Raw genomic sequence first — 25,388 nt, 5'->3', positions numbered from 1 at the left:
AAAGACATGTTTTATCTTCAACCATGGCACAAAAACATGCATCACTCTTGATTCTACGAAACTCTTCCAACAAGTTTATCCACACTGTAAAGCAGCCCAGTCGCCAGAAGAGAATTTTGGAATTGTACATTGTGCAAACCATGAATATATTACATTTCAATTCAATGTTTCTAAAGTGATGTAATATATAAGCTAGCTTTGTCAACAGGAGGTGGAGAGGAAGGTGGATGGTGCGACAAGATGCACGCTAAAAAATGATCCATGGGGTTCATGGATAGCGCTTAAAAAAGGAAGTTTTTCACCATAAAAAATTCTAAGCATCAGACACCTAATTATCATTCCATTCAACATTCTGGCGATTTTTAATGCACCAATTTATGGTGGAAATGTATTGTTGTCAATAAAAAAGGGGCAAATGCACATGTTCTAAATATTGAGGGAGGCATGTCCCCTGTGTCCCCGACTCCCCCCCTCCCAAAATCCACACTTATATGGTTGGACTACTCCTTTCATGAAGCTTAAACAAAAAACACACTATTGTTTAACAGGCAAAATTCATGGACTGACATCTAAAATATAAAAAAATAAGCTAAATTAAATCCAAGTGGCCTGTTACATTAGACTGTCCGTGACTTGATACATTTTGCAGTGTATGTCACACTGCGTCAGGCTACACAGCAGTTCATGCTGTGAAATGTAGCGCTACAGCTGTATGAAAGAGTGTTGAAGGGACAGCGATAAATGTAATAGATGTGATCATCATGCTATAATGAAGAAATGACTTCAGTATTTGCAGGCTCATCCAAACAGTGGAAAGAGTTTGAATATCAAATGTCCCTTAATAAAGGCAAATTCCAACAATATTAACTTTTAGGCTATCGTTCTGTACAAGTAGACATGTTTTTCCTTAAGGTTTCTCAAGCTTGTTTTATGAGTCTTGGGTTATGAGTTCCCAAGACCACACATACCTCTGTAAAGCCCTGTTAGCCCGTCTCAATCAAGCTGTGGCACAGATCCAGATTGCAGAGAATTCTGCTGTCCGATTATTGACAAAGCTATAATGCACAACATGAAGCTGTGCTACAAGTGTTTTACACCAGCTGAGTGTGTTAAAGGCTTTATGACAGCCTTATTGATTTTATTATGCAAACATGAGCTGTTAGCTACATCTCAGCCCTCAAACCCTCCTGAGCTTGGGTGGTAAAAAGGATAGTAGCAGAGGTAACACAAGTTTGGCATTACTGCAGTATGTTTGGTACAGTTTGTAAATGTGGTAGTGTAATTAGTGTATCATCTGTCCAGAGGTCAAACAGCTCCTCCTCTGCTTTCACTGCCTCATCTCCTCTTCTCAACAGCTCAGATAATCTCTCTGCCTCTTTGATGATATTCTTTTTCTCTTCCGCTCCAGACAGCATCAGTATTCAGCACTCATCGCTGTGATAACCTCGCTGTCTGCCACTCCACCACATCTCAGCCACATCCGCTCACATCTGCCCTCAGGGGTGACCTCACTCTCTCATAAGGTGGACACTTTCCTCAGGAGCTCCACCAAGGCCCCCATCCTCTATCAGAGTGTGTCCAACGCTTTTATGTCATGAACCCCCAACACTTTCTTTAAAGCTGCTCTAATCAATATTACTATATTAACAGTAGATTAATTAGGCGTTTTCAGAACAGAGTAAATTTCTCATAGGTCTGAGAACCTCACTTCATGCTGTGTTTGCACTGTAAGAGCTAGAAAGAATCTTAGTTCTTAGAGGACTCTTTTAGCTCCTCTGTCAGAGTAGGTAGTCTCCCAGCACAGGAGGAACCATGAGTGATGTATGTGTACGGTGATTGGTCAAACACAGCCAATGCAGCACCGGCAACTGCCATTTTTTAAACAACAACTCGAAACACAAATAACAGCTTGTAATGAAAAAATGGAAGAACACATGGAAAAAATGGACCAACAGTAAAGTCCGGACTTTTCGTAGCATAAATGTAGCGGCAGAAATATAACTTGATTTTTGACGCGTCAAAGTGAAAGTGACATCGCTATACCATCTGCCATCCGGCTTACAGTATATCACTTCAGTGTTCTTATTCACGGTGCGATTGCAAACAGGACAGAAGCCCTTGAAGGGTTCATATTTGTGCCTTGTGATTAAGTATTTTCCTGTGACAAGCTTAAATATAGCCAGCAGACTCAGTAATGTCAGTGCAATATCTAATCTTATCATAAATTTGCAAACACCATAAGCTACTGGACATACCAGACCAACTGAGCAAAGAAGTGTTTTATTGTTTATTGATTCAATTTTGCTTTGTAAGAGGAAGAAACGGGTATTTATTCTTTTCAAAGTTACACACAATGGCTTGAAGGAACAGAAGGGCTTCAACTAAAATATGAAAAGTTATTAACAGCAATTTCATCACTGGACACTGAAATGCGGGAGATTACAGTGGTAAGAGGACCTGATCATTTCAAAATTTCTGAAGGGAGCTGGAGTAAATCGAAGCTGTTGGGGGTATGTAAACTCCATGTCTGTCCTGGAGCCCACTGTCAGTTTATTTCTCTTTCCAAATCTACAGGTCCTGCCCCCCCCCCCACGTGGATGGAGTCCAGCTCAGCTCTGCCCCGCTCTGATTTGCTCGATTGCAGAAGCGAGGTTTTCATCAAAGCCATGTGCGGCGTTTGATCCCTCTTTGTTGTTTAGCGGAGCCTTGGGCAGCGCGCTACGTTTGGGTCGAGGCATCCAGCTGGGAGACCATCAGACAGCGATAAAAACAACCCATGGAGAAAACACATTCAACAACAGCACGCTGCCTGTCTGACGGGCAGCGCCACACTCACAATGACACAAACAGCTGGATGGCATCGCGCTGACCTGACATTCACCCTGGAAACATTTAATAAACACTGGATAAGCTGTTATTCAGGTAATTTTCTGGATATGTGTGTGTGAATATGTTTACACGTGTGGGAATAGTTCAACAAAGGCCTTGGGCGAATGTGTGTGAGTCTATTCAGCCCTGTCTCACTTTATCTGCTGTGTGTACCCTCCGCTTCCCACAGACAAGGTTAACAAAACGCCTCAACAAGGAGACAGACCCACAGAAGGACAGAGCAACACACACAGACACACACACACACCATCATCCCACATCTCATCCTCATTCCACTCCCTCTTTCCTTTCTGTCTCTCTGGCCTCTGGTGGTTGCGTGCTTAAATCCCAGGGGCCTAAGCCCAGTGGAGCCAGTGGTGTTGTGAAGGCTGCGATGTGTAATGCAACACAAACACGCGAACGCACCACAGTCCAGGTGGAATGCTCCATACCTCCCACCCAGAGCCCCCCACGGTCTCATGGGAGGCTGAAACTGAAAAGAAGAGATAATTCTAAACAGAGGAGACATTTATGACGCAGGTTGTTATCTGGAGACAGGAAATAAAGGATAACATAAAAATGGAGAATACCACACAGAAATCCATTCTTAACCACTTTTATGCTTTATAAAAATGCATTACCACAGTTCATTTCAATGACAGACAAAGCTTCTGTTATTGAAGGGATACTTTCTCTGTAGTGCAGAAAAGATCATTCGATGATTAGCTGATCAACAGCAAATTGATAAGTCATTTTAATAATGAATCAATATATAAGAGCTTCATTCTGAATGAAGACCATGAGATGCAGCTAAAAGCTGGTAAGTGGACCTTTGAGTCTACATTTATTATTACATAAATTGTTACAAAAGGTCCAGGTCCTGAATTTTGGGAATTACATTTATTGTTTTCTTGCAGAGAGTCAGATGAGAAGATTGATACCAGAGGCGGGAGCAAGTCACAAGCAAGTCTTGACCTTCAAGTCTCAAGTTACTTTGGTGAGAATCACATAAGTAAAGTCGAATAAATAAAGCAAGACAAATCAAGTCATGTTATTCTGGGGAAGCTAACGTTTGACCAACCAATAAGCTGATAAGTTAGCTAAAAAGACACATTCACAGCCCTTTCTTTATGGGTTTTGAAGAGATTAATGAAGTTGGATGTTCTGGTTGTCGTGGCGCTGATTTTTGAGCTGCTGGTCTGCATACCGCTTATCCAGATTTTCTTATTTTTGGATTAGCTCCTTCCATGGTAGCATTTGTTGGCCTCTGCTTCTCTGCCACATCCTAATAAGTTTCCAGGTGTGCACTTTATTGCACTAGAAATCACCCAGTCATGAATTAAAAAACAAACAACCTGTAACTTCTCAATATCTAGAAAAATGCTAATATTCAGTTTAAAAAAGTCAAGTCCTTCTGTTATCTGTCTCAAGTCTAAGTCAAGTCTTAAGTCATGAATACCAAGTAAAGGTTGAGTCTTTATCAGTGTTAGTCAAGCATTTTTATCACATATAAAGTCAGCAGAACTAAGGGCTGAAATGAAGAGAAAGTATGGGCAGCAGAGAAGAGAGAAATTCAGGGGAGGGAGAGGATACAGGCTGGACACATCTGCATGACAGCAGTGTGCTTCAGCAAACTTCTCAGCGTTCTTGCACGCACACACACACACACACACACACACACACACACACACACACACACACACACACACATGTACACACCCAAAGTGACACAAATGCCCCCAAACTGTAGCACACTCTCTGTGCCTCCATCACCTCTAATGTGTATTTATATGAAAATATCCTCATGTTTGCCTTTCCAGCACTAAGCACACAGCAGAGGTACACAGCGACAGGTAAATATAGCATGGATGGGAAATGCAAGGAGGAGAGCTGCAAGAAAGAGTCTAAGAAATGTCTTTTCTACTGAGGCACTGTGCACAGCTCTTAAATGAGCCAACAGACCTGCAAGCAACCCTGCAACAAGTCAGATTTTTGTTTGACTTGATGCATTGGCAATGTTCTTTATTAGTTTTACACCAGTAAAGTAAATGACTCAGAAAATGTCACATTTAGTAGTGCAAGTAGAGAGTCAGCAGGCAGCAGAGATTTGTCCTGCTCGTAAAGACAAATGTGACCTGAGCTAACCTTCCCTGTCCCCTCCGCAGTGGTCACCTTCAGTATGTAAAACACACAGTGACCTGTAGAGGGCACTATCCTCTCACTTTAACTTCAGCCATTTACTGAGCCACAGTACAGCACTCAGCTCGCCCTCCTACCTGCTGAACCTTCTGCGGCTCTCCTGATGGCTTCAGACAATCAGACTGTTCTGAACTGCCAATGTTGTGTCATGTGTCTCTTCAAATTGTTCTTGAGCAAACACCTGTTGATTGCATGATGCACTGGTTATGTGCGTGAAACACAGATAGATGAAACAGGTCTTTAAATGTATGTGTGTAGATGTAGTAGTGTCAGACCAATGTCCATTGCATTACTCCACAATGACAGAGATATTCATCTGACATCTAAGCTTGAATCTGGAATTTTTGTCTTAACACCTAAGATATGCAATTCTAGAAACCAGCGTACATGCAGGCAACACATCTGAGTAATGTCAGCAAATCCATATAATGCCAATCAGTGAGGGATTGTTGGACATCAGTGCACACGTCTAAGAAAAGCTGACACCAGAACTCAAGTTATTTCCAAGGGAAGTTAAAAAAAAGTCCAACACTTTCAAAGAAAAAAAAAGAAAATTGATTCTGACCCACCTTAGCCTCAAATTGACCTCTGAACCTCCCTGAACCTCATATGCACCTGCCTTGCTGAGCTGTCCTTGAAGAAGACATGGTAAAGCTGACCTCTGACCTGTGTCTAAATCACTATCTTAGCACATGCATCACATACTTTTAACTATCTTTGATATTTTTAAGAGTTAGGGTTATTTTCTAACCCCCTAAAAATATATGTCTGACATGTGGACACATCTGTCTACCGTGACAACAGAATAAGTTGTTTGCCAGTGACTCGCACAATGTATCAGTTTTAAACATGTGATTAACACTTGGAAATGTTGTTTTAACGTTCAGTGTTGAAACAGTTTTAGAGAGGTGTTGATTCAATTTTTTTTTGGAGGATCAAGGTGCTCCTGAGCTGTACTAGGCTACATTATAAAGAGAGGTGTTGTTGTTATTTAGCTTGACCCTGACTGATATAAATGGGGTGGACACAATAACACCTTTAAGTACAATACAACCTTTATGAGGGTAAGCTTCCTTGCAAGGCTCTTGGTCTACGTGCACATGCCTTGAACACCTGCAGCTGCATCTTGTCTCATATCAGGAGTCACTTTTCCTAAACTTTTCCACGACCTTGGTCCTTCTGCATCATTAACCAAGTGGCTTGCTTTGTCTGCCCCTAACCATACCTGACTACTGTGTAGGTGTTGTGCATACTTGTTGGAATAATTCAAAAAAGAAAAAAGAAAACATAGTCAACACCATTGTCATTGAAAATAACCAGAGGATCACAGAATAGTTCCATTTCAGAGGTCTGTTTATAGGTTGCAGACCATGGTTTTATGTGAATGGTGACCTACCTACTGAAGGCTTGTTGTTTATCTCATGTTACACATAAAATATTGACATCAAATACTAACAATATAGTGATCCAAAAATCTTAAAGTGGATCTTAAAGATCTTAAAATAAACCTTGCTTTGAAATACTGAATGCAAAGCCTTTGGAAGAGCCTGTATTTGCCCAAGTAATATGCAATCTGTAATTCTTTGTCATGAGACAGAAAAAAAGTAAAGAAATAAAAATAAAATAACCTTTCCCACATGATGGATATCTCAGAGAGGAATAAAACCCATCAAGTGAAAAAAGAAAGCACTGCTGCCACGCAGTAGATTGTTTAGGAGTCTAAGGGTGGTGGATGTTTTTATGAGTGGGTGTGTGGGTTGAAGGACTACGTAGGTCTAATTTTACGTCATAATACTCAAAAGCCATTCTCTTATGTATTCAGTGACAAATTAAATAAACGTTGGTGGAAGACCTTGAGAGGAAAGAATAGAAGTGAAGAAGGAAGGCAGGATGGGAGGAGACAGACAGAGGAAATCATTTAAAGAATGAAAGAAAAGTGTAAGCAAAGCAGAGAGACAGTAAAGTGGTCAGAGAGGAAAGAGGTGAGAGTGAAAAACATCTGATGAGTTCAGTTAACACAGTCACTGAGCAGCTAAAGGTGTGTGTGTGTGTGTGTGTGTGTGTGTGAGCAGCTAAAGGTGTGTGTGTGTGTGTGTGTGTGTGTGTGTGTGTGTGTGTGTGTGTGTGTGTCTGGGTGTATTTATATGCTGCTGGCTCCACTAGAGCTCATTTCCCCCTAAAAATAACATGCTCTGCCAACACCACAACCCTCACACACACACACACACACACACACACACACACACACACACACACACACACACACACACGCTCTCTCTCTCTTTTACACACATTTGGGAAAAGTGGCAATAAAAGCCATGAAATTAACCTCCTGCCTGGTGTTAGTGCCGTGGCCCCTGAAGGTTAGGAATCAATTAGTGTGTGTGTCAGTATAATGTTCATGCATACCAGCCTCATCCAAGCGTCGTCTTCAGCCTGTTTAACTGTCCAGTGATTCCTTGTGGTGTTTTCTATTGTCTTGTTTCTGTTCATGAAGGTCTTTCAGGTGATGTAACAAACACTCGTGCAGCCATGCTGGCGGTCTGTAGCTCTTAGGAAAGAAGAGCTGTGAACAGCTGATTGTTTCTAAATGCAGGACTTGGCTGAAGCTGCGTCCTGTGCTGTGTACCTGAGACCAGGTTTTGTGTAAGTCAACTCATTAGCTAGCTGACCACCAGACCAGCACATGCATATCTTGTTTAACAATTGTTTGATCTATGGACATGTCTTATTATTATTTAAGGACCTTGCATGTAGCTGAACGTTTGCGATACCATAACAAATTAAAGTTGATTGCCACCTTGTCCCTTCAGTCTTCCCCCAATCCATGTGGAACAGTGATCCAACACAGTGGCTGGATATTGCTTATCCAAACATTTATACATATTTGATTGAATCACCAGATATTGAAGGGTTGTGTTGTTTGTAAATAAGCAACCTGTTACTTGCCAATTGTTTGATCTAAAGGCTGACATTTAGATGCTGCTAAGTGCATGAGTGTACTGCAGCAGCCCCCCACTCAAGCTAACGTTAGAAGTGACTGTCACCAGCATAATATTAACTTATCTTATATGCGTCAGATCTCTGCATAAAAGCCTTATTTAACCTGCTACACAACAGCTTTCCTGCATTTTCTGTTCCTCTCCCTACCTGACAGAGCAATGTATCTTCATACAATTATTCATATGATATCTAACAAATTAGTGCTCTACGACTGAAGTTGTGTAATTAATGTAAAGTGACATAGGTTATGTTTAGGAAAAGAAACATGGGGATGACGTACCTTAAAATAACTCAAAGTTCACTTGGTTTCACATGGTTCTGAACACCAGTCTCCTGGGGAAAGTCCTGTGCTTGTTTGGCCCATCCACCATCCCAACCTGCCTCCTGAAACGGACTCTTTATACTACTTTTTAGTTTTTGATGTTTTTAATCATTTAGAGTTTCTTTAGTTTTCTGAAAAGCTGAAACGTTTTCTCATTTTCTTTTTCTGTTAAATGACTATCTACTAGACAACAACTAGACAGTAAAATTTAGGCATCTTGTCATTGCAACCAATTTTCCTACAAGAGTCTCAGTACATTTCTGCAAAACATGGATACGCTACAGTTGTATGTTTCATACATGTTTCTACAGTGACATAGTATATGAGCTGATATGAGCTGAGGTGGAGGGGATGGTGGATGGCATGTCACCTAGGCGAGATGGCTGCCAAGCTGCAAATCACGGTTGAAGACCAACAAATGAACCTAACCCTAACCCAAAGACTGTGGCTTTTAGCCACCTAACATAGGTGTTCTTTAGGGATCCATCACTGTGTTTCCTGCTGGGACTGTGCCCCCGAAACCAGGTATTTCAAGCCAAAACTTCCTAACCATGATCAAGTGGTTTTTGTGCCTAAACCTAACCACACATTAACCACAGCATACCTGCTACATAACAATGTACAAATGTAACATATCCACGGTTTGCAGAAACATAGAATGCCAACATTTATTGTAGAGTACAGCCATGCAGAGGCAAAGTAGCAGCTCTGCGAGGCAAAGTGGTGCTTAATGCTGACAATGGTATGCTAACATGCATTCATGTCATTAACTTTTCAGGTACTTATTCATAAACCAAAGTACTGGAAAAACTGTAATTTAAGGATTCTGATAAGGACACCAGAGGAGAAGTTAGAGGATCTCCACAGTAATCAGCTTCCACAAGTCTTTATCGAGACATTGCTGCTTTACCTGCCAGGATTGTGCACCCAAACCAGGTATTTCGAGCCAAAACATGATCTTTCTTAACCATTAACAAGTGGATTTTTCTGCCTAAACCTAATCACACATTTAATCACAATATTGCTGAAATGTGAAATTTCAACATGAAGCTTCAATGTATGGGCTACATGATAACGTACTAATGTAACATATCTGTGGCGTGCAAAATATGCCAAACCGACATTTTTCTTGGGATTTAGTTGATTATTAAGTTACACTCTACAACTTTCTACTTCAACAACAGACACACAACAACAGCATGATCCCATTGGGGTTTGATCACTTGACCAATCTAACACCTGTTAGCTATGTTTTAATCTCCACCGACTCCTGAGATAAATATCTCAGTTTGCTAGAACTTCGACCTTCTTCATTAGTCACTTGTTTATGTATACAGTCTGAGCATTGCTATAAACAGCTGCCTATGTTTTGACATTGAAATAACCAAAGCGTGAGGTGAAAGGTGGTAAGAGAGGCCAACGTTGGCTTAAAGTGTCATTGAGATGTCAAGTCACTTTAAAAGAAATGGAAGATTAGAAATATATCTTCAGTTTTTGTAAATCTATGGAAGGACATACGTCGGAGAATTTGTTTTAATCATTGCCTATTTGAAGTCAAAGGGTTGCCTGAAGAGAGAGCATGGATAATATGAAAGGGGGAAGATTCAGTAGAGGCAGAGCATTTGGAGGGACAGAGTCTAACATACTATTTTAAATTTGGATGAACTGACAATTTTAGGTTTCAACTCAAGAGGAGCAAACTGTAGAAGTTTACAATAACTCAGACTAATGATCTGATGTCTTACACTGTCAGTGTGTTGGATAAGCTGGAAAGAATGTGATTGCGTTATTGATATGTTTTTCTACAGTGTCAAAAATGAATTTATGGTTGTTTTTATTTTCACATTCAGTTCTGATAGATAAGGAGATAAGCTTGCTTGTAAAACTGAAATCATTCATGTGCAGCGGGCAGGTTTTGACATGCACCATTTACACCCCTGCCAACTATTTACACAGTTAACACACGTGTATAAACTGTGTGTTGTACACAAGTTTGTATGTATAAAGAACTCTCTGTGTAAGAGGTAAGGTTTTCAGCGTGGTTCTCACCTATCTGGTATCTAACTATCACTGCTGAACAGAACAGAAACTCCTTCAACTTTTCATTTTAAGCTCAAGATGAAATGTGTGCAGAGTGAGTAAATTAAAAGGGTAAAAAGACAATTTGTCTGTTGTGTGTTCAGATTTGACTGAGTAAAGACTCAGAGTGATTGGGCTCTAACAGTTTTAAAGTGTAAGCCCTGTTTCCACTAAGCACTCTGGTTCAGTTCAGTTCCGTTCATTACACATATTCAGCAGTTATTTTTGAGTCTCCATTGTCAAAAGCTGAGGATGGCACCAACAGAACTGTTCTGTATTTTTGGTACGCTTTGTTGAGGTACCTAGCACACTGCAGGAGCTAGAGCTAGAAACACTGCAATCTGTTAACTGGTCTATAGAGAATCAACACTTGCTCTACAAGGACTCAATGAATAGAATAGAATAGAATAGAATAGAATAGAATAGCATAGAAACTTTATTGTCTGAAACCAAAAGGCAACAGAAATTTGTCTTCGACAAGGCTCAACACCAGCTTTACACACACACAAAGGATGTATTGCTGCCTTTTCATCTTTTCTAGTTGACAGCTGGCAGCTATATACTCAGAAAAACTAATTAAATTCACTGTGCCCCTCAAAGGCTGCCAACCAGCAACTTTTAGGTGGAGTGTTTTCTTGCATGTTTTCTTGCATGAGTTGACAATATGAATCAATCAACATCCCCTTAATTGTCAATGTGGCCTGTTCTTTTTTGTTCTGAAAATGACCTGCAACCAGTTCCATGCACAATCACTAAGGTGCAGAGGAAATACAGCGAGAGCTGGATGGAGCAGTGAGATGGTTATTACCATCGGTAAACAACCCTGCCTACATATAAATCCCAGTTCAGACCAATAAGCACATACAGCGAGCAGCAGCAGCGACCCACCGTTCTTCATCAACACACCATTAGGATGGAAAGAAAGGGCTTGGCAGGGACGTAGCACCTGCAAACACACCGTGTGGTCATTTTGACTTTTGACCAGCAGACCTCACTATAAGCCAATTGGCTGTTTAAACAGGTGATTTGCTTTATGTTCTAAAACCACCTGTCGGCGATTTGACCAGCTGAGTTGCAGGTGCCACCATCAGCCAGCTTGAGCCAAGCTCAGACTGGCCAGTTCACCCCGCTGCAACTTTTCGCTGCTGCGCTCTAAAATGGTTTCTCCTCGCAATGCTTTGGTCTGAATTGTCATTGGTGGAAAGCAAAATGGATCTAAATTTTATGTACGTATCTGTATGAGTTACAGTTGTAAGGGTACTAAACATAAAGTGTTTGGTGGAAACGCAGCTTAAATTGCCTACATGAGCTGTGTATCACAGTCACTGCTACTGCTGAATGTGTTGGTGAGCGTGCAAAACTACAATCACTACCTTCCAGTTGTTTTTAGAACACCTGCACGCACCTGCCCCTTTAACCTCAGCAGTATCTTTACCTCATGTCTGTCTCTCCTTCAAGTGTCAAGGAAGTCCCACGCCTCAAAGTAAAAACAGTTTTACAGCAACATGTATATGCATATGATCAAGACATCTTGAGATGAGATGAGATGAGATGAGATGAGATGAGATGAGATGAGATGAGATGAGATGAGATGAGAATTCATCCCACACCAGGGAGGTTCACATGTTACAGCAGCTCAAGAGCCAGAGGCAAGGTACATAGAACAACAAAAGTGATTGAGTGCTTAAAAAAGGATAAAAACATTACAAAAATATAAATCCAGAAATGTAACAAACTGTTACCAGGCATTGTTGCCCAGAGGCATAAGCCCTCCAACATGGCCGTCAGAGGGTATGTTACACCTCCTAAAAGCCCTGTGCACCTCACAGCTGATCTGCCAGAACTGTCTCTTGTCTTTCAGCGGCCGAGGTGTTTCCTCGTCAGCCCAAGCTGTCCTGGTGGTAATCTGGTCAACATAAGCAATTCCCAATGGCTCCAAGTGTGTCACGATAATTGTACACACTCTGGTGACAAGAGGGCTCGAAATAACATGCCACAGCTTTACCACATTCATGTGTGTGTCTGTGTGTGTGTGAAAGAAGTGTGAGGCGCCAGTGTGTACCGCAATGCCAAGGTCTCTGCTTTCTCTGGTTACCCATCAGCTGCCATCTCTTTAGCACCTCACCATGGTTCTGCGGGACATATGCATGTATATTCACGCACTTCATACACACACACACTAACGCAAACACAAAGAAACAGAGAGACAAAGAGAGATGTCGAGGAAGGAGACACAGAAAGAGAGAGCAGTGTGTGTGCTTCTAATCCTACAGTGTATAGAAAGATATCTGTGGCATGCTGTTAGTGAGTTATCAGTGATATGTGTAACACCGTGATGCTACTGTAGATGTGGAGTGTATTTGGCAGTTTAGAGAGAAAATGATATTTATTCTGCCTAACCCAGAACATTTAGTAATAATATGAACTTCCGTACATGTGTTTCCATATTCTGGTTGCTTTGCTGCCGTATCTGCTGGTTCATGTTTACAGTAGCAAATGGCATTCAGACTTGAACACACTGTTCCCTACTGTGAAGTGTTTCAAAGCAAACACTCAACTCTTTCTAGGTTTTAAAGGGGATGTCCTTTCTTGAGTAAATAAATGAGCATTCTAATCCTTTCTCCTGAGCTGATTCATGACAGTTTAACTAAACAAATAAATGAAATTGAGCAAGGTCACTCTGGTTTTTGTCTTTTCTTTAGACAGATGCCAGATGAAACCTTTGTTTTTGCCACATCTGTGGTGAGAGAAATGATTCACAACCACTATGGTTACTTTTTCTTAAGTCAGTGTTTAGGATTTTTTTAATACTCTTTAAAGGGTCTGATTGTCAACATGGAGGTGGCTGAGTGGGCGACTAACAAAGGTGCTAACTTAATAAACAGTGCTAACAGTGGTAACAGTGCTGACACAGCTACTATTGTTAACGTTGGGGCAAACCAGACAGTGGGTGTTATGCATCGGCGACACTGCAATTGGTCAGAATGCGTTATCAGAAACAAGGGCACATCTGACTGAGTAATTTGGTAGAAAGCTCAATTTTGGTGTCAGCTAGGGCACACTGAGGTTATTTCCTAGACTGTGCTAGTGGGGTGTCTTGGAACCTCAGTGTGGCGTTGTCAGTCCAAATCTTGGTGCCAAGAATGAGTGGGTCCACTTTATTTGGTGACATTACCATATAAACTTATCCAAAATCACACAAATCTTTTTGTTTGCCTTGCTTTCTCAATTTCATTCTGCATTTTTCACACACACTGACAAAATAATGTTTTATTCCAATCATAGCATTATTGCCAGTGGGGCAGAATAAAGATTAATGAATGTTACCAACTTTGTAATAATCACATACTGTATAATATACTGAAAACTTTTCCTTCACTCACTGGTGAGTCTTCACAGCCATCTGAGGCAGCGTGTATCTGTTCTGCAGCCTCTAACTGGAGTGATGTTGTCACTGTCAAGCCACAATTACACACAGCAGATCCACTGGTTCCATTTTATGTAACCAGCCCCAGACTGTTGGAAAATAACCACAGAAATCTCTGTACTTATGTGCACATTATTTATGTGATTATAATTCATTATTCTACAGTTTCTACTGGAATGTACTGTAAATCAACTGGAGCGTTGGAGAATGAAAACAGTGAATAAAACTCCATGAATAACTCCCTCAGGACTGTTGATTCCTGCCATCCACGTGTCATCTATTTAACGAGTCTGGCCAAAATGTGGCCTGGGACTCCACATTTGTAATTACAATACAACAGATGTGTGGCTGTGATGGGCAACATGATGTGAGATGAAGATTGTTGGGGTTAAAGTTGACAGGGGTGTTCCCAGATACCAAAGAGTGTCATTTTAAAAATCCTAATTTATTCGTGGATCATTACCAGAATCAAGTTTACATTGCAACGCAAATATTGAGCAGCAGAAATGGCACTTCCAGATTGTCAACACATGTGTGTTGCATGTAAAACAGTCAAATCTAACTGACTGAAACATGGAAAATTTCACAGCACAAATTCAACATGAAAAAAATGGAATGCACTCATAATTCTGCTTCATTTTATTTATGGCACTTTGGTGGTAAACCCTTTGAACCTGCAGATGGTTATTGTATGGATCATTGTGATGACAAATAAAATTGCGCGCTATAATGCACGGAAGATGCTTTAAAATGTTCATAAAAGTGAATTTAACTAAATAGAATCACCGCCTGCTCTAATGGGCTGCTGGATTCGTATCTGAAACTTTGCATGTCCCGTTGACAAGCATCCTCTGAGGAAAGCTCTCAGAACCCTGTAAGAGTTTACAACTCTACTCTGAACTGTACACAGTTTTGAGCTAAATGCTAATGATAGCAAGTTAATATGCTCACAATGACAATATAATAGATCAATGGAGGAAGTCAGGTGACATTATGGTGGAGCAACAAAGTCTACAGAGGGAGGAAGTCAAGATGGATGGCTCAACAAAACATCTCTTTAACCATGACCATGATCGTTCCCTAACCTTAACAAAGTACTAACCGTAACCCACACCATATTGTTGGTCTAATCTAAAGTACCCATTTAAGCCCAAACCATGATCTTTCCCAGCACCGTAACACAAACATGTGAGCCACCCTGCTGGAGTTGGGCTTGGGTGAAAAGATTCAAACTGGTTTGACATTAAGCCAAACACTGGACTGGACTGGTATACCAAATTTTACCAGGTGTCCCACTTGACTCAGTAGCCACTACTGAGTGGAATATAATGACACTTTGTCCAATCAGAAAACGAGTGTCTGACTATCGCACAGCATCACAAAACACTGGAGCTCTCTGTCCACACTGAGCCCATTGAATATCCACTTCTGTTACATCATGTGCACAAACCACAGAGCTATCAGCTGTGCGCTCTAGATCAGACTGGTGATGTAACCACTTGTAAGACGGCTGAGTAGCCTACTTGCCATCTTCTTACATTTGTAAAGTTAAATTTTAAAACAGAAAACGCAAGATTTATATTGTGATTACAGGAAATTGCATACAATATAGCCAACAGCAAGTAACAATTAGCCTAGCTTGTTTTTAGCAATGATCTATTATCTCACTAGAAAGTTTTAGCTCCGTGGTAATCTGCCTCCTGGCAGATACTATTTAGGTTTTTGTGGTGAAATAAGAAGATACTGTGTAGATTATTCCTCATTTTAACTTCACGTATCAGCCGTTCATTGTCCATTGCGGTGCTTTCAAAGCGAGCAACAGATATAAATAGAAACACAGCCCGACGAAAGTTCAGCTCAGAACAGCGTTTGCAGCCAGTTAGGACGACTCTTACATTGGCTTCAAATTCAAAATGTTGTCATATTAGCACAGTTTTAGTTTTCTTGAGAGACTAACTCTGCCATGTTTCCTCTCATCACCCCAAAAAACACATGAACTTTCTGGTAAACAAACAGCAAACCTCCTACTTCTACTGAAATGAAGTCTGTCAGACACTAGTTGCTCCTTTAGTCTGTTTATAAACATATTATTATATTAATCACATTGTCATGTTGCTTATATTGATGCAATTTGAGTTGGATTTAACGCTGTGATGCTTAGGCTACTTTTAAATTTGCCAAAACGTGTTATAATGACAGCTGTGGTTAAGCCGCTTTGCACAACATCAAACCAAGTGGGCCCTTCTCCTGCAGCACAAAGCAGACAAATTTCAAAACCTATCATAGTGACAATGCTGACCATTGTAAATGCACAACCAAATTTAACAGAGCAGTTCAGAAGACTGGACACAGATTATGGAGTTAACTGTACTGAGTAAATTTTAAACTGTTGGAGCTTACTAACATTGCAAACTATAAAGTGTCACAACAGCTGTCACATCTATTACAGTATCTGGGTTGCTGGTCATCACTACAGAACCGAATCTCTTACATTTAGCCAACACCTCTATTATAAAACTCCTTAAATGTATGAAGTAGCAGAGAGGGTTAAAACAAGTGAAGTTCTCCTGTAGACTGAAGTGAAGCCCTCTGTGAGTCCTCTTGCTTTCATTCATTTAATTTCTCACTAGCCAGTACATTCCTAGATTATTTGATTTCAAAACCCACATGCTCATGCACACACACACACACACACACACACACACACACACACACACACACACACACACACACAACTTTCCTGCTTTTTCTCTAACACTGTGTTCAGCTGTGCATGCATCTGTGTGTGAGTTGGAGCATGCATGGTGCACTGTTAGGTGTCTACCATTCTTCTGCGGTCAGTGTTGTAATTACTGAGTATGTGCCACCGTTGGGGAAGATGCCAGTTTACATGCTGAATAAATTTTTAAAAAATCATACACACAGAAACACACACACACACACACACACACACAGCAGCCCTGGAGCAGCGTGCAGGTGCAGCAGAACCAGTCGGAGCTGGGCAGGAGGAGGAAGAGGAGGACAAGGAGGAGGAGGAGGAGGAGGAGGGTGATGACGGATAAATTAATGAAAAGTAGCATTCAAATCCCTATTCGGCAGTAGGACACTAAACATGACTCAGCAACCACAGAGATTTGGCAAAGTGATCGCATCCTGGCTCACGGGCTAAAGGTGACAGGCACAGGCAGAGCTACAGGTGAGGTAAACAAACAGGCTGCGGTTTGGTGTGACGTACAAACAGCTGAGAGGTGTTATGAAATGTTTCATCTAAGAAACAATAACAATCTGCCACATATCTCCAACACAGGCTGCAACTAGCAATTATGTTCATTATGGATTCATCTTCAAAGTGTTTTCTGAATATCAAATTGATGATCTGATGAATGAAAATCAGAAAATAGAGAAAATGCCTGTCATAGTTTCTTAGAGCCAAGAAACATTGTTTATTTTATCAACAGTCCAAAACCCTGAAGGCAGTCAGTTTAAAGAGGAGGGAAAAAATTCATACTTGAGAAGCTAGAGCTGGTTGATTTTTGGCAGGATTAATTGAAGGTAACAATTTTAAGCAAAGATTTCTGAAGACTGCAACTGCTGAATACATCTCTAAGACAGTGTTTTATGTACATTCACAATCGTTCAAGCACTTGCTGGTTTTAATATAAAATTAAGTATCTGTTAATTTTGCTTACAAAATGAAATCTACTTTATCCTAAAGTTATCACTGACCCAAGTTGCAGGACAAACCAACGACCCAACAAAACAACCAGACTGAACTGTTATACCTCACATAAAGGGGCACTTCACCACTTTCACACATGAGGATTAGTTTGCTGGTCATTAGGAGAGCTACTCAGCCTGAGAAAACAGCTGTATGATTTCTTCCATGGCTCTGGAGGGGCTTTGTCAAGTCTGAGAGAATAATCCCTAATGATGTCACAGTGATGTCATCATCTCTGCTTGGGTTTGGAGACCACAACTTTACAACAGAAGGCATTTATTTCTAAATCTGTATTTTGAGAGTTGTCCAACTGCGTGAAAGTTCAGTATCACTGGAGATCAGCCCAAACCTTGTTTCATTTGTTCCATTTCCGCATGGTACCTTCTGGTTGCTGTTGCTGCTTATAGTAAATTATAGTCAAAAGTCCTGGTCCTGATTGGATCACATGGCTTACTCTGCATTTCTCAAAGTCAGGAACCCACATCCACATTTCTGAGGTCAATTGTCCGAACAGCACCACATCCACAACAGACATCAGATATCATCCACCACCAAATCTGTTGTCATAGCAACAGCTCGATGTGTCTACAGTGAAAAATGTCAATAACTCTGATGCTAACTCATCAGTAAAATGATACAGATTTTTAAGTTTTTAATATTATTTGTATTATTTTTCTTCACAAACAATCATGAAACCAGACGAATTTTACTTTGATGGTCTGAAACTTGATTTAGCAACATGAGTTAAGACACAACTTTTCACCTAACTATGTAATAATATATTTTGTATTTATAATAAAATTCTTGCACATTAATAAGCACATATGATAGAAATCTGGACTAGTGTAATAAACAATTCTCCACTGTGACTACGTTTACATGCACAAAATATTTTTGTGTTTGCCCTCATTTCGAAAAAGACAATATCTACCTTAAGCTGTTTACATGGCATGAAAATCAATATTCTAGTAATATTCTCGTTTTCATGCAGCCGTGCATACTCTGATTGACGTACCCTACCATGTCATTTATCACGTTAAAATGTGAAAAAAGTGGCGGACTTGTTCGACTGTGGAACCACAGCCTCCCTCTTTCATTCCTCCAACCATCTTCTTGAAAAGCTCGACGTCATGATATTTGCGTATATCTAAAAACCTGCTAATATCCATGTCTTTTACTATTCTTAAAGTAGGTGTGTTTCTCCTTCTGATGTGAGCTTTTTTTGGGGCATGTATCTCTTCACCAGCCTTCAGACTGTTGGGTTGCACAACATATCCATGACAAGACACAAAGCTGACTGTAAACGGGCAAAAGTTCACAAACTGCGGTAAAAACCCCAATTGATATGCATACTCCGAATGCACTGTAGACATGTCCACAGAATGCTCCTAAAACCCAAATAATATTGACATAGCTCACATCTTAAAGGTCTAGTTTGTACGATATAGTACCATCTAGTGGTGAGGTTGCAGATTGCAACCAACTGTAACTTCTTCTGTGCTCCAAGTGTGTCAAGGAATTATGGCTGCCAAGGCAAAAATGTGAATGACCTGATCTGGAGTCAGTTTTTGGTTCGTCCGTTCTGGGCTACTGAAGAAACAACACGGTGTACTCTGTGGAGGAAGTATATATGTATGTATGTAGATATTAACGGCTCATTCTGAGGTATTGAAAATCACAATGATTCTTATTTTTTGGTGATTTTAAACTAATGAAAACATAGCTATGAATATTATATTCCATTTCTGCCAATATATCCTCCTTAATCCAATACACTGGGCCTTTAATCAGAAAAAGCTTTATTCTGAATAAGGCCTAATTTGAAATATCAGAGTATGCCGTTTACATGATCAAAGCTGTAATAGTGTGCAACATTCTGACCTGTCACCCTGACTGTGACATCAGTAACATGACCAGCTGATCCAACAACTGCGCAGCTATGGTGAATGGTTGACAGTACAAATGACATGAGAGAGATGACGGCAAACAAACAGCAGAGATACAGAGGGATGTTCATTTGACTAACTGTAATGAACAGTCTGGTAAACTGCTCTCTATATACAGCAGGCTTGTTGCATGCTCTACAGCCTGATAATCTCTCTCCTTATTGCTCCCCATCCTTTGACCCTGCATGTACCTGCTGCTGTGTGGAGGTTAAGCTGAAGCTTGTGAGTTAGTTGAGGTGTTGAGGACTGAGATACAGTCCAACCAGCCCCACACACATTTTCCTCAACAGTGTGAGCAGACTGGCAGCTCGGTAGCCTGCCTGTACATGCCTGCTCTGTGCTGCTGTCACCACACCTTCAGCCCCAAACAGCACAATTACCTTGCACTCAGTGACAGAGTTCATGGTAGACGGTGCTGTTTCTGATGAATCGGTCAGGGATATCAGTTAGGCCGTCCGCAGCGCAGACTAATGTAAACACACATGGCTCTTGTGATCTTTTTATAAATCTTGCAAAAGTGTTAATGCAAAGAAATGAAGTGAAATAAAAAGACAAATACGAAAGTCAATGAACAGAAACTATCTGGCTCAGCAGCCACATTTAAGCCCTATAGGAGGATGATAAGAGCAAGGAACTGTGTCGAATAATAATAACGTCAGATGTAATTCTTACCACCTGAGCCTCGATTCTACGGAGAGAACAGGAAGGTCCTCCCTAAATGATGAGCGCTGCTTGTAAATTTGCAGAAGCTACGAGGAATGAATGGCAGCAGAAAATGGAGCGGAGCCTGCGGAGGAATGCAGAAACCCACCTAACCACCTCCCACAGGCTGCCGGGAGAGCAGGCACACACATGCGACCCAACCGACCGGCCTCAGGAAGAGGTGGCACTGCGCACTTCAACTACAGAGTCACACTGTGTGTTAGAGCCCCTGCAGTGTGACTGCTTTACAGCCCCCGCATCAAATACATGAATGAACCATAAAATATCCCTACATGGGCCAGCATGAGTAATGACCTTGTTGCACTTTTCAGATTCCCTTATCTCTTGAGATATCCCTATATTTCTACTATTACATTCACACACTCGGTGTCTGCCTGCAGGATTCAATGGTAAACTAACATTGGTCTCACTCTACTTTATTTATTGAGATATTTTAAGTATTTTAGTATCTCTGTAATATCCATGTGGTGTTCAGGCTCAAATTATTTGCTGGGATATTTATGTCTTTTGATTTTATAATTGAATACTCTTTTTTTTTGTATTGTTTATTCAGCTGAGACGGTCCCACAGCTGTTTAATATTAACAGTATCAGCATCTGTCTTTCTCTTGACATACAATAGGCTGTTAGTAATGACAAAATACAAACTTGGGACTATGAAAAAAAGTGTTTTTAAGAACATAGGCTTATGTTTATGTGCCTCTTTTTTGTCACATTATTTCACCAATGAGAAAAAGACTGCAGGTCAGAGGTTTAATTGGTCTCACAGTTCCTTAAAGCGTTTCCAAAGTCAACAATTGCTCAGTTTCACAATTTGCTCTCACCATTTACAAGGAAATTAGCACATTAAGTTTTACAGGCTGCACTTTTAAAAAACTGAACTGTTTCTACAAGGTCCTGACAGCATCATTTCCAAAAATCTTCTGATACTGAGCAAATTAGCTGAGGCAAGGGAGTAGAGGTCATTTCAACATTGGGGGTACGCATATGAAAGGGAGGTTTGGGGGTCCTCGACCAGGGAATTTCGAGCATCAAACACTTCTTGTTTCTGTACTAATTTGTGCCTTGCATGCATCAATTTGTGGTAGAAATATCTTTTATTTTATCAAAATAAAAGTCCTCAGCTACTGTCATGTTTTTATTGGAGAGGGGGCTCATGCTCTGGATATTGAGGGGGACATGTCTCCTATGTGTCCCCTACGAAATCTATGCCTGTGGTTGAGGGTTATCAGGGCAAACAGATGGATGCAGAGGATACCATTAAAAATCCCACCTGACACCAACTTTATAAACTTTTTTACTTCCAGGCTGCACATGCACATTACTGTCACATTTCCACCTGCCCTTAAATCCTTTAGTTTCACACATAAAACTTATTTTTCACATGTAAAAAATGTTTCAATTAAGAATATGAAATTTCACCTATATGGAAAAGCTGCAACTTTCCAAGAAGAACATGTGCTTTTTCACTTGTGGGTGAGTTTTTTTTTTTTTTGTAAAGGTCTTTGCGGGGGGATGTAGCGGTGTTGGTAAGTTATTAAGTCTGGGCCAGAGTGGGAGAGAGAGCGTGCGCGTGTGTGTCTGATGGTTAACAATTAACCTGAGCGGCCACTGAGCCGGAGGGAAAGAGGACAGAAGAGTGAACATGTGAAGATGAGGAGGAACAGAAGGAGGGCAGGTGAATGATAACAGCGGAGGTGATGAAGAGTGAGAGATGTGGTCCGCTTTCTAAGATCAAGAGTAGAAACGAGGAGTCCAACTTACAGCCAGTTACTCGCGTTGGCCGAGAGGAGCGCGCAGCAGAGCATCAGGACGCACCGCAAAACATATTCCTCGGTCATCTCGAGAGGGAGGTTCGGGGAGGTCGGTGAGAGCTGAAATAATCCCGAGGTGGACAGGGGGTAGGCGGTGAAAAAGAGGCAGCGGCAGGGTCCGTGGAGGGCTGTTAATCCATCGTCCCGCATCCAGTGGATCACCCACCGGGGAAGCGCGCAGCTTCACGGTCCGTCCGCCCGGTTCTCCCGTCCCTCCCTCTGCCACTCCGCGCTCAGAAGGGACGGGGAGAGGGGGAAGAGAAGGATGCTAAAAATACGATCAAAACTCTGGGGCCGCTCGAGCTGAATCGGACCCTTCTTCTTAATCAACTTGTTTGCTTTCACTCTCAGCTGCGCGTCAACGCCAGCCGGGACAGCGCGTGGATAAGCAGTCAATAAACGCCCAAAAATATGAAGGAGCTCTCAGACAGTTCTTCCTCCTCTCTGGAAGCTGATCACCCGGTGCCGGGTCCTACTCTCAGACACGCGGGGTTCTCGTGTCAGCGCGCCACGGGCTCTCCAACTCTCCCCGGACACATGCACACACTCTGAGCGTAAATACGCACGGCCCCTGTTCACACACCACCGTCTCTCGGTGCGTCTGGCAGAGGAGAGTGTGTGTGCTGACTTTAGTGAAGGGGCGGTGCGAGGATATAGAGGTATGGCAGCGAGATGGGAGTTTTTTTGGGGATGAAGGAGGCGGGTTTAGTGCGCTGCTAAGGTACTGTGTGTGTGTGTGTGTGTGTGTGTGTGTGTGTGTGTGTGTGTGTGTGTGTGTACGTGTGTACGGGGACAATGTGTGTGTTTTAGAGGTCTCCTGGGAGGATGCAATAGCACAGCCATTCACTAATGCCCTCCCCAGCCACCCCCACTCCTCTCCAACACACACATAAACACGCTCTCTTCCACTCACACACACACACACACACACACACACACACATATACACACACACACACTCCTCAAACCGCACACACTTCTTGGCAGCACCTCACTCTCCCTGTCACACACTCAACCAAATATTCTGCGGTCAACGGGCTATTTAAAGCTTGGCTGCAAAATGTCTGCATTTGAAACCAGCAAATCCCCAATAATATGACAAATGTCAGCTACACACTATTGATTGATGAAAACGTTGTAGGAGGATAATAAGGTGAGGCAGCCTCGCTGGCCTCATGGAGGCTAATACAACCAAGCACTTTATATGACTCACCTGATCCTGGCGGAGAAGAAGAAGAGCGAGGTGGAGGACTGAAAACTGATATTTTATTTACATAACAAAAAAATACACGAGAGAAATACACATGTACTTTATTTATTGTACAGGAATCCACACTGCCTCTCGTCCATCACTGCAAATGACTTTTTCTAACCCACAGGACTTTATTTTTAACACCAGTGAGAATCCCAAAGTTTCCAAATATACCAAATATGTCAGACTGAATTATGGGTAAAGGTGTATAAAAAGATGCACAAACATGTACTTCTATTGAACATGTTGCAGCCATGAGAAACAGGGCACTCAGTAAAAGCATCATTATGAAATGATAAAACACAATGAAGATGAGCTGTTATGTGCTTTTATACCTTTGAGGGTATATTTGAAGAACAAGACAGAGTCTGAGAAGTTCATTTAAGACAACAGACCTTTATTCAAGCCGCAGGACATTTAGTGCCCAAGATGCTCAACATTCAGAGTAAAAGAAATCCTGTACCTGAGACATGTACATACATATAAATATACAGAGAGAAGACAAGACGAGATCAATCTTTATTCATTCCAGGAGGGAAACTGAGTATTACAAAAGCACCAAAAGACCAGCTATGATTTGCCTTAGATTTGTGTATAAGTATGCCTGTGTATATAAAACACATATATATGTACTGTACATACATATATATGTGTTTTTTTCCCTCTGCTTATATTAGTATGAATCCAATGAATATAATACATACATCTGACAAGAGGAAAGAAAATCCTTTATTGATCTCCAGAGGAACGTTGGTGTTGAAGCACAAAGATCAAAGACAGAGAGGAATAAATAAATAGAGAGAAAGTAAGAGATTAATAAAAATAAAAATAATTTGAATTAAAAAAAAGAATTGAAATTTAAAAACTGTAGTGTAGCACAATAAAGAATTGCTGAAGATATTTTATTATATTACACCAGCCAAGTTATATTGTATATATAATGTAATATTACATTTTTTTTTTAATTTAACCCTTATTTAACCAAGAAGTCCCATCGAGATTGAACATTTCACAAGAGAGACCTGGCCAAGGTAGCAGCCAATAGCCAGCGTCAGTGTAAGAGTATTATATTATAATATAAAACAAAGTACCTTGAAAACATGCAACAGAGAAGAATATATGGCAACTGATGATATATATCTATGTCTCAATCAATATAGAAATAATAGAATATAGTGTATAATGTAATTATATAGTATAATATAGTATAATGCAGTGGTTGTCCACCTTTTTTGTGTCAAGGACCACATTAGGTCTGATCTCCATTTGATAAGATTTCGTGACAGGTAACTCCATCTGAAAAGATTTGGGTTGTTAGATCTGATTAAAACCAGAATTCTATAGTTGTTAACTACAGTTGAGGAGATAACTGTGGAGGAAGTGAAACCTATGATCACAATAGTCACTATTAGGGCTCTTACTCACATTGTATTCACTTTTACAGCAAGTTAAATAGTGAAAATGAACTATTACCCATTTCTCTGGGGACCCCCTGGAACTCCCTCACGGGCCCTGGTGGTTGAGAACTACTGGTATAATGTAATATAGATTATAAAATATTATATCATAGATAAAATGAGATATTAGGTATATACAATATTCAGTAATCGCAGTATAAGAGCTGTTTAGTGCATAGATGCACAGCAAGGAGCTATACATTATAATAAAAACATAATAAAACCTATGAAAATGTTTGCATGATTGCAAATAAATCAGTAAATAAGGCGCAAATTAATTACTCCCATGAGTCTGGTGGTGCTATTGATACCAATTACGCTTTGTTCAAACCCAAATTATAGTGAATTCTATCAGAGAGGAGTTACCAAACACAACAACTATGGGCTGATGTTTGGATGAAATATGTATTAAACAATGCATACGAAATCTAAATGGAATGATGTAGCCATATAAGATGACTTTTCCAACCATAAAGCTATAGGGGAGAAATATGACAGGAACATTTGATGTGAAGTGGTTTGAGACCATCAACACGTATGTTAACATGTGACATCAGAGCTGTTTCAGCCCTGACCTGCAG

General features: G+C 40.8%; 1 protein-coding gene across 1 annotated transcript in view; it reads right to left on the bottom strand.

The window, feature by feature from the left end:
- wnt4 (wingless-type MMTV integration site family, member 4) overlaps positions 1–22,717 on the bottom strand; it is a 29,377-nt gene extending 6,660 nt beyond the window's left edge. The window contains exon 1 of the mRNA XM_050038933.1: positions 22,049–22,717. Within this exon, the coding sequence (XP_049894890.1) occupies positions 22,049–22,248 (200 nt within the window). The 5' untranslated portion in view covers positions 22,249–22,717. The remainder of the gene's footprint in view (positions 1–22,048) is intronic.
- Positions 22,718–25,388: the final 2,671 nt, after the last annotated feature.

This window comes from Epinephelus moara, chromosome 24 (assembly GCF_006386435.1).
Source record: "Epinephelus moara isolate mb chromosome 24, YSFRI_EMoa_1.0, whole genome shotgun sequence".
NCBI classification, from domain to species: Eukaryota; Metazoa; Chordata; class Actinopteri; order Perciformes; family Serranidae; genus Epinephelus; species Epinephelus moara.
The sequence above is the reverse complement of the archived record's forward strand: the minus strand, read 5'-3'. Positions and strand labels throughout refer to the sequence as shown.